Source organism: Amblyomma americanum, chromosome 9 (assembly GCF_052857255.1).
Source record: "Amblyomma americanum isolate KBUSLIRL-KWMA chromosome 9, ASM5285725v1, whole genome shotgun sequence".
NCBI classification, from domain to species: domain Eukaryota; kingdom Metazoa; phylum Arthropoda; class Arachnida; order Ixodida; family Ixodidae; genus Amblyomma; species Amblyomma americanum.
Window position 1 is genome coordinate 134340452 of NC_135505.1, and position 19776 is coordinate 134360227.

General features: G+C 47.8%; 1 protein-coding gene across 5 annotated transcripts in view; it reads right to left on the bottom strand.

The window, feature by feature from the left end:
- The window catches only part of LOC144104454 (NF-kappa-B inhibitor alpha-like), a 30054-nt gene extending 11919 nt beyond the window's left edge, over positions 1-18135 (bottom strand). For 2 of the 5 annotated variants that reach the window (XR_013308541.1, XM_077637456.1), the window contains exons 1-4: positions 17867-18134; positions 2684-2860; positions 1609-1843; positions 263-368 (exon numbers count right to left, since the gene is read on the bottom strand). Coding sequence is in view for 4 of the 5 variants with exons in the window: in XM_077637456.1 (XP_077493582.1) it covers positions 263-368; positions 1609-1843; positions 2684-2852 (510 nt within the window). In the remaining variant the exon portion in view is untranslated. Of the gene's footprint in view, positions 1-262; positions 369-1608; positions 1844-2683; positions 2861-7890; positions 8024-10463; positions 10650-17866 lie in introns of those variants that run through there. The other 3 variants (XM_077637460.1, XM_077637459.1, XM_077637457.1) reach the window with 3 other exon arrangements.
- Positions 18136-19776: the final 1641 nt, after the last annotated feature.

Here is a 19776-nt window from a genome sequence, read left to right on the forward strand (position 1 = left end):
GACAGTTCCAGTGGGCCGGTTGGTTCACAATTATAGCAAGGAAACGGCGCGAAAAACAGGACAGGAAGACAAGAAGCGACAGACACAGTACTGCAGCCACAGACACAGCGCTGTGTCTGTTGCTTCTTGTCTTCCTGTCCTGTTTTTTGCGCCATTTCCTTGCTATAACCTCCGAACGTAGGCTCGCTGATGAAAACACACACGCATGCACACACACACTCAAGCAAAAAAAATTACGGCAAGTAGACACATTCGTACTGACCTGGCCATAGTAATTGCGAATGTCCAGGAGATTAGGATATGGTGTCTCGCGGATTATGCGCAACAGCAACCTTGTCCACCCTTCCATGACTGCAACATGCAGAAGCCTGCAATTTAGATGGACCCAATGAATGCATCTGGAAATGCAATTTCAAATGACAAGCCCCGCAAACTCTCATCCCCATCTCGAGAGGACGCGTCACAGGAGCGTGTGCCAGAGGCCACCAGTTTTCCTCTACTCGACCCTTTACGGCCTCGAGCACATCTCAGGCTGACTGTGAGGCCATGCAGTCACAACGACAACCGTATTCCGTAACCAGTGGATGCGAGGAGGTAACAGGCAAAGGTGTGTCTCGCTGTTGGTTTACAGCCGCCCGACAAGCACGAGTGGCCGCAAATACGCAACGAATGCTGCTGTTCCACGCATTATAAAGTAAATTGTCCTCTCCTTCACAACACAAAGAAGAGGGCTGCTCAGCGTGAAAAAATGGGCCTCTGCTTTCAAAGAATGGCAATCTTAATACACAGTAAAAGCTCGTTAATTTGGACTTCAAGAGCACAAAAAAAAAATGTCTAATTTATAGAATGGCCCCACAAACTGCCCCAAACCGTCAGAGTAAATATAAAATTTATTTTGTTCAAACTCGGGCAATGGTTGCCGCCTTTAAGACTAAAACCGAGAGAGAATGACGATTTTCTGCCGTTCCCTTCAATACTGTAGTTCATGCACACTATTGGAAGCGGGACTGCTCATCACCGACAAGGCACCGACAAAGATCACCGACAAGGCAATCATCGTTCTACGCAGCACGTGGCTCAGCTGGCTAGCTGATATGCACAGCCGAAAGCTGCTGTTGCCGCAGGCTGGTGGTGAAGCACCAGAAACGAAACAGCAAGGCTGGACTGGACTCTCTTGAGGCCTATCGACAGGGATCTGCTGATCGTCAACACACCTGCCATTTCTTGCACATCAGAGGGGCGCGGGAAGCAATGTAATACGCACGTAAGGAATGTGGACAAATAAATGTCCAAACTATCGCTTGGTGCGCAGGTCATACCGCAACATGGCATTACTTCGGGAGTTCACCTGAACTAACCGATGCCAGCCCCGGAGTGTTCAAATAAATGAGCAGCACTCAATTTCTCAATAACGGGGGTTGAATTAAGAAGGTTTTACTGCGTTCACAACCAATAATATATATTCCTCTCAAAACATGAAAGAAACCCAAGAAAAAAGAAACCTTGAGAGCCTGATGGCCCTTGAGCCCACCACGATCACTGACAGCAGAGGTATGTTTGGTTGCATGCTGGCAAGATATCAACCGACTAGTGAATGAACTGACTCACGTGTCACCATCATTGTCCTGAGCGTACATCTGCCGCACATCAAGCTTTCTCTCAAGCAGCTGTGTCTCATAATCGGCCTCTACCAACAGTGCCGACGTGGGTGGTTCGATGTAGCCACTATCGAGCTTCGCTGACGCTGACCCCAGTTTGATGTCACCACTGTGATGGGCTTCCTCCTCGAGCAGTCCAGAATCCAGCATGCTGCATGTTGACTTGGTGATGTCCGGTTCTGTTGCTAAATAAAAGAAATTGCAATACATAAATAAATATATGCATTCTCGTGGAACATAGCAACAGTTGCAAACACCCTTGCCGCACATTACAATGAAGCAGTGAAGTCCAGTCTGACGTCCCTGCCAACCATGACATCCACTGCAACAAAGAGGCCCCCCTCACCCAATGCCCACCAATCATCACTGTCTGGCACAACCAGTGGCCACCTTACTCTCAGCAACTTCCTCAACTTCACCTCTCCACTGGACTTTTTCAGCCAGCCCCAACTACATCTCTCTTCCGTTGAAATACACTTTGTCAGACAAGAAAAAGCTAAATATTTTTCAATGATAAGTTCTAGAAGGTTGTAGTGAAATCTGCACAAGCGCACACAAGCTTCACATTGCAGCTTTTAAGCAGTTGCCAAGGAAAGTAGCCAAATAATGCAGCACCCGTCAAGAGAGATAACAGCCACACTTGCTCGCAGAGTGAAAGACTTCACGGGGTAGCTAACATGGCAAGTTGTGTTACAGTGCACCACATGGAATAGCCTCAGGAGAAAATGATGTCTCGCTCCTGGTTGCCAGCCGCCCAAACATGGACGACGGGTAAATATGAGACGAATTTTCATGTTCCACGCAAGGCAAACATTACCCTCTTTCACAAGTAAAAACAAAGAGGGCAACTTAAGCGTGAACTAAAACAGACTGAGATGAAATAACTCAATAAGAATAGAGGATCCGGCCACTTGCACCACTTTCATTACTACTGAAAATCTAATACACCACTAGAGGGCACACCAGAAATGGAGAGTTGAGACGAATGAGATGCAACCCGTACAATAATGAAAAGCTGGACTTACCCGTTGAGCAGCTCATGGATGTGTACCCAGCATCGTATCCCGAATCCATGAGTGACCTTCGCTCGCCATCTTTTTTCGATGGTGAAGATGGTGGAGATGATGGGGTCAGGTCTGTACGACCTTCTGAAGCCCCCGCTTTCCGAGGTCCAGACAACGCCCTTCGACTCATTGTGCAGTCTGCGCAGGGAGAAAGAAAAAAAGATGTAGAACATAGTGGCTGGCTTCATTTGTAGTGATGAAGGTGCCTACATTGGGTTTTATGCATGTGAAAGAGTATTTTGCTCACCAACAAGGGCGTAATAAGCTATGAGATGCGATGCAAATTTTCCAAGCTCCGATTTTAGGCCTACAAGCACTCCACTAATGTTAGAACTTGTAGCAAAAAAAGATCAGCTTTCAGCAAAACACGAAACACTACACAGTGATGCAAACGCCCTGTATGAACGCACCCAAAACTTAACACTTCAGACTACCAGAACGTATTTTTTCTTGAATACTTTCGAAAACCAAGATTTTTCCCAGCACAGGAAAGCTTACTTTTTTTCGCTGAAAATATTGTTAACTGAAGCGACTCTGTACTGAGCATCCAAAATCATGATTTCACCCAAACAACGTCCTGCACCAGTACAAATATCACTATAATAAGGACTGCATGCATTTTTAAAAGGCAAGAAACCTGCTTTGGGCCACATCTGAGAACTTCCTGCACAACAGATTGCACACACTTTCATTCTGACACTTGCGGGCTATCTTCAACATTCTGCACCCTTTTCTCGCCCTCGCAATTACCTTATACCAAATGCATTCCCGTGCGTCCCAGGTAAGAAAATTCCTGGGCAAGGAAATGTCTCGTGCCTGGTTTGCGAGTGCACGACAGTGACGAGAGCACCTGCAGAGTTTTGACACGAAACAATTGATGTCTCACGCTGGGAAACGGCCCGCACCCCATTCACGAAGGGTGAGGGCAGCTGTGCGTGATGTAACTAGACACACAAGAAGGGCTGTGCTGACAGTGATGGGGCCGCAGTACACAGCTGGCTTGAAACCTCTGCAGTACTACTATGCTTGTGTTTGACTCAACAAGGTTTATTTATATTCACAGCATCTAAAATATAGTACAATATTTAAAAAAGATACATGTAAAATACATTTTCATTAGCCAAGGCTGCATTAACGGATTTGAGGAATGTCATTAAAGGGTTTTAAACCAGCCGAGGTTCTTTAATGCATGCTGAAATCTCGCCGCATGAGTGCTTTGTATTTTACCTCCACTGATATGCAGTGGAAAAGTTGAGTTCATAAGTGCCACGTTGTGCTCAGTGGCTCAACACCACCGGCACCGTGCTGCCAATGCAGGTAACCACACTAGGCTAAAATTCTTTCACAATTTTTCAAATGGATAAAGTGAATAAATCCCACGAAGCCCACTTTGTTCGTTACAAAAGTACCACTTGTTACACTACCTACTCATAACTCAAACAAGGTTGGAAGAACAAGCAGAGTCCAAAAGTACTTGTTTTGACAAGGTTAAAGCAGAGGTCATTTTGTGCACGCATTTGAAAAGCTCTTAGTGCAAACATGGCCCAATAAAGCGTTAAATGTTCTGAAATAGCGTCCAATGCTCACAATTCTGAAGACTAGAATAACCACCATGAGCAGCATAAAGAGAGTAGACAATAAAGCAACAAGCCCCAAACAAACAGAGAACTCCACTGTCAACACCAGTGCTGGTATTCCGTGCTGTGCATAAAATTTAGACGATGCTCCTACGGCGCAGTTCGTTCAACCTCTAAACAAACCTTGCATGCACCCGATTTTTTTGAAGTAGGTGAAAACGAACATCTGCCTTTTAGCCGGAAAACTGCTTTTTATCACCAATACTGTCACATAACCACTCCATTAAAAAATGACGACCAGTCATAGCACATTATTTTAGCACAGGAAGTCAGACCATTGCAAGCAGATGTTCAAGACTTCGGAAGTAGTTCCTGAAGAGGTAGAAGCACAATAAAAAAGACCATGCAATAAACATGTCATGACCTAGATGCGGCTCTCGCCACCCCTAGGGCAGAGAGCAATAACACCCATAAAGGAAGCAGGAAAAGGCCACATAATGCTTGGTGATAATACGTTGACATGAGCCCGGTGGCCTCTGCCTCATTCAAATTGCTAACACTACCAGTAGTGACAAACAGTGAAGAACAAGATAATGTGAAACACTAAAGGGAAATCCCCCGATTACACAAGGGACGAGATCGTTTCACTCTTTTTATTCTCTCAAAAGTTGCCGCTCGACATTCAACCGAACTTTGAAAGGCATTCAGCACGCCGGGCGCTCCATCAAGTCATGGGAAATGGCAGGCTGCATGAGTGATCGACACACAATGAACCCGATTCTCACCAACAGCTGAGTTCAAAACAATTCAGCAGGACTAAAAATGATTCCACACAATGAAAATCGTTTGGCACGATTCAAAATGGTTCAGCGGCTCAAGACTGCAGCCAGCCGCCCCAATTACACAAGGAGCCAGCTGTCGCACACTGCCCGGGTACACAGAAGTAAAAACACGCAAAAGAAGTGGCAACAAAGGAACAATGGTACCACCCTACCCTAACCCAGCTTTCTCTGCGCCACTCGAAAGTCTTTGACCTCCACATTAAAGTGCTGCCAGGCGAGATAAAGGGAGCAAAGGCAATGCACCAGCAGACAGGTGAAAAAAAAAAAAAAAGATCCCCCAGATAAACCACCCTCTTCAGCTGGGGATTCCCCCTCTTCCTGCCAGCTGCTCCTGCTGCCAATGAAGCAAGCGAGAAACAAGCTGGCCTGGCCAAACCTTGTTTTGTGCGTTTCCGAGCTGGCAGCTTCGGGGAGACTGCAGCAGCTCGGCACTACGAGATTGTGGGTTTTTCTGCACATTCCAGCGCCTGCCAGGGGAGCGCTAAGGCGGCCGATACGAGGACAGAGCTGACTTCGGGCATGGGACAATTAAATGCAGGGTCGAGAGGAGAGGAGGGTGACTGTACGAAGGTCACAGGGAGATAGGACGGAAGGGGGGGGGATGAGGACATGAAAGATCCGAGCTGGAGATAGGGCGCCCGATGGCCACTTAGCCCTGACACTGCTCTCATTCCAGGGGAAAACAAGGTGCACGATGGTCGGGTGAGGAGCAAAACTAGATCTACGCAACGGAATACTGGAAAAGTCTTTGAACGAACAAGATCAAAAATTAAGAGAGACTAAAGAAATTGTGGAGGCAACTTGAATATGCGAATTACCATGCAGAAGCCAGTTTGAATGCTTCGTGCGTTTTCCCTCTGTTATCAGCTGCAAAGCTACTAGATGCATCTTTGAACAGTGTCTTGCCTGATTATGGCAATGCCCCAGGCTAAAAACCTGCTGAATCAATGCCCCCCCATGAGCACCATATTAAATTAAGGAACACTGACAGTCATGGCATTCACACAGCTAGTGTGGAATTGCATTACTGACATGCTCCTCAAGGAAATGTTAAGACTGCTTAGACATCAAAAAAAAAAAAGCCAAACCAAGGGATTTGGTTAGTTTTTGCCTTGACACACTGCTAGTGACAAAAAAGTTTATGGTTCATGGGGGTTTAACGTCCCAAAGCGACTCAGGCTATCAGGAACGCCGTAGTGAAAGGCTCCGGAAATTTCGACCACTTGGGGTTCTTTAACGTGCACTGACATCGCACAGTACACGGGCCACTAGAATTTCGCCTCCATCGAAATTCGACCACCGCGGCCGGGATCGAACCCACGTCTTTCGGGCCAGCTGCCGAGCGCCATAACCACTCAGCCACCGCGGCGGCCCGTTAGTGACAAAGGATTTTAATTCTAACTGTAGAGCATCTGCTGCTTCTCACTCTTGTGTTTGCATTTCTTGTTTGTACTGCTGGTGTATCAGTAGCTTGCTTGCATGATCAGCCTTCTCAATGGGTCCTTCATGGGTCCCTGTTACAACAAGCTAATGTTTGCTCAGCAACGCAACTACTTGGATAACCTTAGGCACTGCGTAAACAAGCTGTTTCCAGCCTGCAGATGACATGCCAAAAGCTGCTCAAGTACGTCCGAGGAATGGAACACAATGCTTGTTGTCTTCGACACACACCTGCTACCCACTGTGCAAAAGTACAGCAGTGCATTGTTTACTGTTCTCTTGCCTCTGCAGGTGTCTGCCCAAGAACACTGCCCACGTTTCCGGAACGAATACAGACCTATCCATTGCCATGGAAACACAATCTCAATTCAACCAACGTTTACGATATCCTGTGAGTGCACGAATTGTTAGCAACGGGCCCAAAAAAATTGACAGAAAGAATAAAATGCTTCTTCCACAAGCATTTGGACTGAAACTAACCTGACTTACGAACGACACAAGCTGATGCACTTGAGACCAAAAATAGATCTCGGCCTTCACCTGGCTGACTTCAAAGAGGACTGCGCATGAAGCAGATTTTTATCGCATCAAAATACCCCGAGGCAGAGCATTCAGTGTGCTACGCGTTTTTACTTTCGTGCAATTGTTAGCAAGAAACCAGACAAGGATACATGACGGCTTTTGTATTTAGCGCAATTTTCAGCACAAAGGGGCTGCATGAGCGATTAAACGTATCCAGGGCAGCTTATCAGAACTGCTGTGATGATTCAAAACCATTTGCACTTTGAAACAGATGACAGCGAAATTCATCGCAAATGGACATTTATATCAACAAAGAAAAATAAAGAGCCCTCCCTTGAGTTTGCGCTAAACCAAGTTTTCGCTTATTGCCAATAGGCCAGGAACAAAGAGATGCCCGCATATTTCAATGCAGTTAAATGAAATCACAGGTTTTGCAGTTACTAAAATTTAACAATACATAACGCGCAGCCAGACGTTATCACCTAAATCACTCAGTACCAAAGCAACTGAAAGTATCCGTAATTGAAATTCAGTTTTTTTAAAAGCGGCACGGCAATCGAATTTTGATGGAGGCGAAATTCTAGAGGCTCATGTACTGTGCGATGTCAGAGCACGTTAAAGAACTTCAGGTGGTCGAATTTCTGGCGCCCTTCGCTAGGGCATCCCTCATAGCCTGCGTCGCCTTGGGACGTTAAACACCATAAACCATAAAAGCGGCAAGACAAAACCGTACAGCTATGAAGACAGCCCTTGCAAAATGGCAGATTCGGTGCCCCTTTCTACAAACCTTTTGGCTCGTGAAGAGTTTCGATACTTCTGGGCTCCCACAGTCAACGCGATGGAGTGGCACGGCAACTACACGGACGACAGACATTTCTACTGCAACGTCGCGTTACAGTTCCACTTCAGACAAGGAACTCCGATCTCGCTGTCCCCCCCCCCCCCCCCTCCCCTCTCTTTCTGTTTCGCAGAAATAACCGCCCTCACGCAAGAGTCGCTCCACCGAGCTAGGCCACGCGTCAACCGGATGACGAGATACGACAGCCTACGCCTGCCACGACAAATCGTCCAGGGCGAGGGAAACCTCGTGCAGACAAGGATACCCCAAGACAAGTGTCGCTCACCACATTACAACGCCGCCCCCGCACGTCGCAATACCGGCGTGGATTAACCCATAACGGGTCGATTCCGGCGGGGAGGGGGGGGGGGGGGGGCAACAACGCCGGTACCGCCGCTACGATAAGCGCGCGCGCGCACGGGCTGCAGAGGCGCCGGAATACCCCAGACGTCAACATAGCGACGGCATTACGTGATCGTTGCTGTCCTGCGCGCGCGCGCGCCCGCCGAGACCTCCGGCCGCCGTCGTCTTTCTCCATGCGCTCTTCTCCAGCGGCCGTCAAGGCCAAACGGTGGTGCGGTCGATTTGGCCGCGCTTGCGTCAACGGTACATATAGACACAACGTCGCGGCATGTGAATGCGGGCTTAGCTAAGCAAGGCGACTGCAGACGACATCCTAGGCGAGCAGTAGCAGACGACGACGAATCCAGTTGCCGGGGGTCGCGCGGTTCACGGTCGGGCCATGTAGGCGTCAGCCACCACCTCCAACGTTTGAAGCAGTCTTTGCCAGAGTATTTAACTAAGCCACAAGTGACTGCGCGGTTTCAATACGCCGTCTTTTTCTTTGTTATATCTCGTAACACGGAGTTTCGGAAGCGGCACAAAAATGTGCAGAAGACGTCACGACGTATGCAGGCGACGCCACAACAGTAGCAGACGAATTCACCCCAACTCACCGGAGCTGTTTACTGCACTCCAGGCCGGTGCATAACTGATGGACCATGGATACAAATTTTTCGCTCTCTACCGATTATCGCGCCAACCCCCCGTGGCAGTCCGAAGAAAAAAAAAGCTCAAGACTGTCCCCACATTGCAAGGCGTGAGAGATCTCAGGCGGAGATTCCGTCTGCCAGCTTCCAAATGTTACGCTGAGGATGCGACCAGATTTTGAACCACCTCAAACGACCAGATTTTAAGATAAGTCGCGGACGAAGGCGCCACAGTCGGCGTCATAAACGTTACATACATCATACAGGTCAACGTTTGTAGATATACGACGGTATAATACGTATATCTAAGTACATCTATTACCATTGATACAGGTCGCAAGCGACGTCACAAAACTACACTTTTTTTTTCACACGGAAAGCAGACCACACACATAACAACGTCCCGCGGGCAATCAATCAATAAAATGGAGCGAATGAAGCAACGGCACATCGGACGTCGAGGACGTAAAAGTTACAGATGGTGTTAAAGGAGAACGGGACAGAATAATGTGCAGAAAATTGTGACGAAAGACAGACGCCGTGGACGCGAAAGGAAACAGACGACACAGCGTAAATCTCACTGGCAAAGCCGACACAGTCCATCACGGTGATGACGTACTACTTTCAGGCACTTCCCGACGGCCGTGCATGCGATTACGCCAGGTACCCCCTTGCCAAAAGTAACTTTAGCTTTTCAACCGTATAGCGGAGCCTTTACGGCATCCCTAAAGAGCGAAAGGTGACAAAAACGTGAGGAGGAACTCACCTTACTTTACACGGATTCAGAGGTTAAGGGCACGTGTAACTGCAGCGCTACGCGGCTAAGAAACAAACCACCGCTGCCCGGTTACTTTTGGCAAACACGGTACCTAAAGAGGCAGTCACCACTTATGCGACAGTACATGACAGGCCAACGCGCTTCAGCATCAACCACATAACCCGCTTCACGATAGACACGTCCCATCAGTTTACCAAGATAGCAGCCCAGCACACCGAATAAAACCGCCAATTCCGCGGAAAGCAGACGAGCAAAAACCGCCCGGCGAAGCCAAACGAATCCAAACAATGGCCAGGAAAAACAACCGCAACGCGTGCCCGAAAGCCAAACAGCCGCATACCGCGCAAAGATTCGAGAAACGGCTAAAAATAGCACAAGAACGCGACACACAGTCCTGCTGGTCGCCGGAGCTTCAGCCAGAACTCTCTCCAAAAAAGTTGTTTCCGTCGGGTTGGTTGGTAAGCCGCAATCGTCACGTAGGCAAGGCGTCCGGGCGCTGGCAACGGCCCCCGCTCGGACCCAACCAACGCCAGCAACGGAAGATGATAAAAAGTCGCGTCCGGGGCGAAAATTATCCCAAGTGACGCAGGACCTCGCCGCTAAGCCGCCGCTTTTTCCGCTTCCAAGCGACCGCTGCAACAAGGGTCGTGTCTTGAAAACAACGGAGCGACGCTGCGTGCCAAAACTGGCAGACGCCGTGCACCCACGAAGAATGCCTGCCAAGGAACTCGAAATAATTTTTGATAAAACCTTACCGACGCAGCGACGACCCAAGTGCGATCAGTTTCAACGCAAAACGCGCCGAGCTTGAGGGTTTAGTACACTCCCGGCCTGGAGAAGGGAGTTTTCGTAGACGACATCCGCTTTCGCGCGCATTCCGAGCACGCTTAAACCATTCTCAACTTTTACGTCGCGGTTTCCGAGAAGGCGGAGCGAATTATGCAGTCCGCTTTGGCAGTCATCGAGAGCCGGCGTACGTGAATCGCATCTTCTTTTCAGACGCCACTGCGAATGGGCCACGACCCAAGGTAGTCGATCTCTCTCTCCCCCTCATCCTCCTCCTCCTCCTCCCCCCCCCCCCCCCCCGCGCGCGTTTGACGTCGATGTTTTCATACTGACACCCCACGGAACTCCCACCACTACGCGTACGCTGCGCGACTGGTTGCGGCAACCCTCGCAACATGCTAAACCATGCTAATGAACGATCCTGGTGCGTAATGCCGTCGCTGCTATCTCTGTAAAGGTAAATACAAGGCTTTACATTCTTTTTTTACGTTGCCTAGATGACAGCTCATTTCTCATACTTCCCTCTTTGTTGCAACAAATCGTTTTTCGAAATAATGAGCCTTGCTTAAAAAGAGCAAAAAAAAAAATACACGTGAAACGAGTTGGAAGCACTGCAAAATGAAGAGCTTTGCGTGATGCATAAAAGCTTTGCTGATAATGTTCATGACGTCATTTCTGTATGCGTTCAACAGCTATACCAGTTACTGTAAACAATGACTCAAGTCACAAGTCAGCTGAAATAGCAGAAGAAAGAAGCCCATAAAATTTTTGCCCATCAAGCAAACGAAGAGCACCACTCAACAGGTGATGTTTGCATGGATGGACGATAATGGCTTTACCCTTTGCATCCGGTGGAAGCTTCGGCCACCTAGCCTCTGGTTTCCCCCTTGTTAATTACCCCCCCCCCCTAATTTCGCTTTTAAAGCAACAAGTCCTAGTCTCAGAACATTACAGGTTACACCAGCAAGGAAAAAACACAAATGCATCAAGCCAAAAAGAAGAAAAAAAATGTTCTCAAACTGAATTAAAGAACTTTCCTATTTGTATTTCAATTCTTCAGTATTTGCATACGCCTAATTTAACTATCATTCCTGTGGCTGAAAGAACTCACCACAGGCTGAAAGAGAAATCACAGTTCTAAAGTGCACACTACGATGTCTTTTCAAGGACCTCTCTACTTGGCTTCTAGCATAACAATGCACCAATTTATGTTATGCAATAGCTTTGTGAGAAACCCTGGCACCATCACAGTATACGGACAATTTTTAATTTTGGCGACATTCAACCTCAGATGGTGAGCTGCCCTCTACCTGGGGTACAAATGTGAGAGGGCAATTACTGCAGAGCTCCTCGAACATACCCAATGTTGTTGTTGATGGTATTAATGGTGCAATGGAAGCTTTGTCAGAAAGCCCATCACTAACATGCTTTCGGTTTTCATGAGAGGGCACTCCAATACCTATTTTTCCCAGAATTTCATCACAGAGAAGCTGTGCACCAAGGCAGGAAAAACTTGTACCCATTGGAAAACCAAAGATTACCAGTGACATGGGGATCGAACCCCATAAACAACTCGGCCACTGCTACAGTACTCAAACGTAAAGTTAAGAACCTCCCCATTGAGCATATGGGTCAAAATCCGAGACTTATTTGTCCACAATTTCGCTGGCCGACTGTCCCATCACTTTGCGGAACCCAGATTAACTGTTCAAATTTACTTGAAACATCATCCCTTTCTAGAAAGGAAAGCAGTCAGGTGCCACCAAATAGCAGACAGCCCAAGCTGCCTGGTTACTCGCACACCCAGAAAACCAAGATTAAATTTCACAAATCTTATCAAGTCAACATCACCTCAATGCTGTATGTTCTAATAATGGTGGGACAGCTTAATTTTTTAATCGAACATTATCGCCGTAATTCGCGTTACACGTAGCAGAATATGTTTCCTTGGTTCTCGTGACACTATGCGTATCTGTGAAGCAGTATCATGCAAGTTTCGTACATTAGCCTCGTTTTATTGATGGCTAGTGACCTGATGACCAGGGCAACGTTTAACGTGGGAAGGGCAATTATGAAAGGGGTACGCTGAACTCTGGGCGACAGCTGTCGCTTTGCCAGCACAGATCATAATACTGCCTTACTCTCAACTGGTCGCCAAGTTCATTAGCCTTTCTTTTAGAATGCTACTCAGACACACCAGACTTGCTTCAAGTACCGAGGGAGTAGAAAGGAAATATTTGATGGTTTCAGCCAATGACAAATGTACATTTGCAATACCTTACATGCAAAATACAAATTTTATAAAACGTACTTCTACTCTCATCCAGCCCGCTCACAAACACTAAAGCGGTAACTGCTTGAAGCTATGTTCCTTGCAATGCGTACAATGGCAGTCGATAATTGCAGATCAATGATTACTATAGATTACAGTTAATTATTCCATCAATTATTACTGTATTTTGATAACAAGGTTTACACTTGGAGTCCCGGCAAAGGATGGCATGGTTCCCATCCTTTTTATTTCTCAAGTCTCAAATATCCCACAATTTGAAGAAAATTGCTTCTCGAGTAAAAACAAAGGTTTTCCCGGCACCTGACAAATTGTCAAAAATTTGTAAAATGACATTTTCCGGAAGAGAAGCCAAAGGCTGCAAAAAAAAAAAAAAGTCCCTATGGTCACATGAGCAGGAGCTGTACACCACATTACACTGACGTGCGGTAAAACTTATATGGGTCAAACGAGCAAATGTTTGAACGATCAGCTCAGTGAGTGCAAGACAAACCTCAGAAATGAAAAGGATGGGAACCTCGTTTTATATTGCCGAGACTGCAAGTGTGAACATTGTTACCAAAATACAGTAATAACTGACCGAAACAAGACCAGACAGCATGGAAAATTACAGAGGCAAAAACAATATATGATTGCTAACATGCACGCATGTGCAGCACGTCCCTATTGTGCATTCGAATTAATGGATGTGGGAAGTTGAAGGTACGACGGAACATGCGACGGGACTGATTGTCTTGTCGACTACTTTATCTGAACAGTATATATTCAGCAATGCTCCATGAATAAAATTTAGTTGTCAGTTCAGCGTAGCGCGCGTTTCTCACCTTCCTGACCGTGGCTTTCAGCACTGGTTTGGATAACACATTACCAACTAGCCCATCAGAAGTGAAAAAAAAAAAAAAAATGGGAACCTCATCGTATATTGCCAGGACTGCAAGTGTGAACACTGTTGCCAAAATACAGTAATAACTGAGCGGAACGAGGCCAGATAGCATCGAGGCAAAAACAATATATGATTGCAAACACGCAAGCGTGAGCAGCACGCCCCTACTGCTCCTAGCGCAGAAAGGGGAATTATTGGATGTGAGAACTTGAGGGTACGATGGAACATGTGATGGGACTGATTGTCGACTATTTTATCTGCACTATATATATTTAGCAATGCTCCATGAATAAAATTTAGCTGTCAGTTCAGCGTAGCGTGTGTGTCTCACCTTCCTGTCCGTGGCTTTCAGCACTGGTTTGGATAACACATAACCAACTAGCCCAACAAGCCACTTCGTTAAACCAGTACCTGGTTTTTACTTTAAACAGCATGAAGCACAACCAAAGCGACGATAAAAACCTTTTTGTATGCATTTCACCAATAATGAAATATGCAAACCCAAGAAGTACTGCCCAGTGGCACCTAACTATATTTGCAAGGTGCCGAGTTAGGCGTACCTTAAAACACCCTTTTCTGTTCCACAACCCCCAACTGGCTTAAGCTCTTTCGATGAATGGGTAATGAAGCGAACGGTGGCAGCTTCTTTGCTGAAACCACTTTGAACTTTGTTCGCAAAATAGATCGGAATTCATTTACGTAACAGTAACACCTCTTGCTATTGGCTAGTTTCCCGAGCTACTTCCAGTCTAAGGGCGAAATTTTCTGCAAACCAAGAATCCGAGCGACAGTGGCTCGACGGCCCTAAGCTCATCGCGCGAAACCATGCGGCCGTGAATCATCGCCTCACGCGGTTGGCGCTTAATTACTTGCAACTTCGGCGTTCGTTACAGAACCTCGGTCGAAATCAGCCAGGCAACGTTCTGCGCGGTGTCCCTCACAGATACCTCATTGCCGCAACGCATGAAACCTCAAACGATACACGCAACTTCCTGCTTGACTCGTACAGCTGTGCCTGAAAACTACAGTGCCAATGGAAGCACTCACAAAAAAAAAAAGGAGGGGGAACCTCACAAAGAATGCTTGTTCCACGGACGCGCCCACCGGATGATGACCAAATCGCACGCGCACCTCGCTCACGCGACCGCAAAGAGCGCCCCCGACGCGAAGACGACGAAGAAGCCGAATATACGAAAGAAAAACAAAGAAAAAAAGAGCTTGGCTAAGTCGGCGAGTCAAGCCAAGGGAGAAGAGAGATACGCCACGAATTCACGGCCGCAGCAGGCAAAAAGCACGCCCATTTGGCCCGGGAAACCCCGAAGGAGAGCCGCTGCTGCTTCCAAGCGTGTGGCGGACGCCATCTTGAAAAAAGGAGTAAACGCTCCAAGTTTCGTCTGCTACCCGACCCGCGTGCCGGAGCAGACGACGCAGGTCGGAATCGGGAGTAGCATCAGGCGGCCGTGATAGCATCGAAAGAACATTAGAGAGAAAACTTAAATTATTCTCGAACCTCTTCGTTCTCTCTTTCTTTCACCAGTGAGCGCACTCCAAGAAAGAAAGCGCCAGGAAAGACGGTGGGCCCAGGAAGGTAGTACGACGACACGAGCCCCTCTTTCTCGGGGTATTTCCCGAACGTTCTAACAGGTCGCATCCAGCAGCGAGGGGAGTAACGAAAAAAACAACAAAGTGCAGCAGGAAGTCTGAGCGCGCCTTCTTCGTCGGCGGTCTCTGCCAGGACGCAATGTTCGCAGCAGGACGTCGACAGAAAATGGAGTAACGGCGCGGCCAGAAGAAATGAGCCGGACCTTTTTGCGCAATCCCACTCGCCCCAGGGGAAAAATGCACTACTCTTCTTTTGGCAGAGGAGCTGCTGAGCCTTCCTTCGATTGAGCGCGCTGGTTTCTTTAGCTCGCAGCTATGTGTCGCAAGACCAAAGTTTGTCCTCTTCTGCTTCCAGACATTGAAAAACAGCGGCCCCAAGACCACCAGTTGATCCCTACCAGGATTCGGCAGCCAACATCCAGTGGGGTTAATAAGTATAGTTGTGCTAATTGGTCTCAGCGTGTTCTTCACACAAGGGTGCCAAATGATTACCAGGATGAAGTTCATGCTAATCACTTTTGTACTGTTACACTTTAGGTGCTCCTGCTTGAAGAACCTAGTGCGGACACTAACTGAACTCATTTTTTACTTCTGTGTAAATTAACCAACATGAAGGCACAATCTTGGGGCTGTATCTTGCTAAGAAATTCTTGATCGTCCTTCGCTTCCTTACCATTGTTCAATTGTCCCTCTGACACCAAAGCTGGCAAGTAGTGCTGCTTTGTAGTATCAACTCTGATGTCACAAGCCAATGCATCCGCAGCTAAAGAATGGATCGGCAAAAGAGAACATCGGTCTCGTGACATGTGAAACCACATAACCGTGATTTCATAGTCTTCTGGACGCAGCATTTCCATTAGCAACAAGTATGGGCGAGACTGTGGAAGCCATGTGGCCATGATGAGAAGAGTTTGGAGCCTGGTACATAGAGGACATTCATGACTTTTACTAGTTTATGTACCCTAGTTTGGAGCTCGAATAATACCGACCAGGACTTGGGTGCTGTGTAGGTACTAAACCTTTAATATCACCACATATGCTTTGCCCACTTTTACAAGGAATGATGTGCTACTGTTGGAACAGCTCGCCATTTCGCACTGGTTAGTTTCCATAGAACTTACAAGGGTACATGTATGTAGCACCGTTGCAACTATTCAAAGACCCGTACCCAAAAAAAGGTATCCTCTGGTGAACGCCACTAACTGCACCATAACACAGAGTGTATTTAATTTTCAGTGCATGATCCTTGCAACTGTATTGCACTTTATAGTAGAGTGAACGACCTAGAGCACTGTCTAGGATGCCAAGTCCACAGTGTTGCGGCTGTAGAATACTTGAAGTCTATAACAGCGTCAAGCCGTCGATTGCAGCACCTACTACCAAACTACTGATGTGTAAATATTTTAATATTTAAGGCGCAAAAAAAAAGACGAAACACACAGGTACACGAGAAGATGTGTATGCATTTTGCACTTGATAGCCCACAATCAACATGGAAGAGAACTGCACGCAGCTGACGAGAGAAGAATAGTGTGCATCCACTGTTATGCTCGTCACTCATTGACATTTCTCACTGGAGTGGCATGCACTGCTGCTCTTCGGAAGATAGCGCACGAACTATGAAATTTAGCCGCGGAGTGGATCTGGCCAAAACTTAAGTCGCAAACGGGAAAATGCCAAGTGCACTCTGATATGGCCACATGACTGGCGACGCTTAGCAGATGTCGCTCGAGAGGCCTTTTTAACATGCAAGATAGCAAACACCGAGGGAAAAGAAAATTTCGCAACATCGCGATGGGGGTTGTATAACGAATAAAAAATCGAAGCCAGTCAGAGAGGTAAGTAGCAACGTAGTATCGAAATACAAAATTAGACAAAATGATCAACAGAACGAACTACGCTGGATTCAGCCTCGGGCAAAAAAAAAATGTTCCGAAATCTCATCAGCAAAACGGGCTGAAGTCAAGGTTGTACAGACGGACGCCAAACAGCGCTGCAAGGCTGAACGCAATGCCTCCTCCACAGCCGAAATCCAACAGCACGATGCGCAAGAAGAAAAAAAAAGTCTGGGCGATGCCCTAGGGCGTCTGGCCGTCTACCAGACTTGCAGGTGCAATCGATCAAAGGCTGGCCCGCAGACGACGACAAAAATAGGAGCAAAGGAAAAGGAAAAGCGAATCAAAAGGGGTCGATCGCGGGTGTAAGACAGACACTTCAACGACTGTGCGAGCACGATGGGGTTGGTTGCCTTCTCCGGAAAAGGGTGGTACTGCCACGACCGCCGCATCTACCACACAATCACTGCCATTCGGCTATGATTGGCGTTCCTTCTCACCCCCTCCGCCACCGCACACCGCCACAGTAGAGGCGCCACGCCGATAGCGTAAAAAAAGGTTACCGGACGGGTCAGTGGCTGGTTCTCGACCGCCGACGGGTTCGAAGCCCTCCGACAGGGGCCCCACAGCGCGCCGCTCGCTTGCAGCAGCAAAGCAAACAGGCAGACGAGGCAGACGGAGGGGTTGGGGGCCCAGATTACCGAGACCAACTTAGGCCTAGCGCCGAACTGGGCCACGCAGGAACACGACACCACCGCTCACCTCGTGGGTATCCGTAAGTGCAGCCGCCGGTCCAACTACTCCCACTGTCTCTCGATGACTTCGCCGGGGATCGCGCGCTTTGAGCACGAGTTCCTGTCTTGTTGTCTTGTGTTCTTCCGTTCACTGCGCTAGGTTAGAAGCGGCAAGCAGAGCCGTCCATATCCGCCATCGGCTCGGCGCGGCCCTCGCAAACTGAAGCTCGGCATACTCGGCGACCTGCAAGGCCTGAATGGGGAAACCCCACTCGAGGCGAAGGCAGCGACTGGAAAGGAACCAGCGACGGCCGGCTGCTGCAGCTCCGGCCAATGGAAGCGACGCTAGCGACGCCCTAACCAATGAGAGGCCGCCGGCGGTGCCACGTGGTGTTTGAAAAACCGGAAGTGTCCGTGCTCTCTACATGGATGAGCGACCTCGCCGGCTTCTTTCCTGCTGCTGCCGCCCGCTGTGCCCTGCCTGATATGCGGTGGTGCGTACAGCAGCGCGCCCAACACACGAAGGGGCGAAGAACCTGCTGCCTGTGCCTTCACTACGGTTCGGGTCATCAAAAACAAAAATCGTCGCCGCTTAGGTCGCAATGTCTTGTTGACTCTCAGAGTATCGTTTTGTCGCTTGGGAAACATAGGAAGCCGGGAAAGGAAGAAAGCTGCGCAGTTTGAGAACACGCAAACACACAAGAAAAAAAAAAAACCTTCGACGTGCGCTGGCAACGTATTATTTCTCGCTACCTTGAGCGGCGCCTGGATAACTGCATGCGTTGGAGCTTTTGGTCGCGTGCATGTTCATCATTGATCGGGAGAAAGGTAGCGGCGGGTCGATTCGCTCGAGTTCTCGCGCTCCGAAATTAGTCAGAGTTCACTGGAGTTCACGCCTTCCTCGAAACCGAAACTGAGTTTAGTCAGCAGCGACGCGGGATGCTTTCTAGTGCCATTTCCGTTCGTATACTCGTTTTTAACCGCTGTTTCTGGAATCCTGTTATGGTGAGAAGGTGCGTTGTCGGCTCTGGCTTACCGGGTTCAGTCCGTAACTCGGGCCTGATTCTACCGTAGACAGTCTTTTTTTTTTTTCGATGTATGCGATGGGATCGGGTTTCGAACGGCGGTCCTCTTGCACGCGAGGCGGATGCTCTGCTTGTACTACATCGCTACTTCTTCTCTACATATAATAAGCATATTATCTACATGCCCCCGAATCATATATGAGCTGACACAAACAGTGTATACCTGGAACACGAAAAGTGTTCGGTACAGGCTCTTGAATTCCTTCCTGTTCTGTTAAAAGGAAAGTCCAAGGAATTTGAATGAATTCGAACTGCAGTCGTATCTTGTTTATATGAGCACTTTGGTACCCGGGAAAAACTGTCCACAAGAGCCATATACCTCACAATTTTGGACAAAAACATTTTTGAACGAGAAAGAGTTTAGGAGCGCTATTTTTTTTTTTCATATACTGTAAGATTGTAAGCTGGCCGAGTGGCTTGTTGAGTTCAACCATGACATAGCGAATAAAATACGAGCTTCAACTAATTCTTGAAAACTTTGCAAAGCAACACACGTTGCCTTCTCTGACTGCGGTGGCTAGATTCTTCTGCCCACCAAATGCAAAGTGAAAGATCCAGCTACTGGACATGGGCGTCATTCACGCGCTCGAGATGTCTTACGTCATCCAAATCATGCTGATTGAAATTCACACGCCATATGACGATATTCCAGTACGGATATATTTGTTCGCTCCTGTGGAAATGATTAAGGCCATCTGGATAAGACTGACTGCGGAGTGCATCAGCAATTAGTTCTGAAAAGCATGCTTTATGAGATAAGGAACGACTGAGAACACTGTTGAACAGACGCGTGCGGATTTGTAGCAATGCGTTGTTGATGCGCGGATGGCCGGACATGATTTCTCCTTGGATG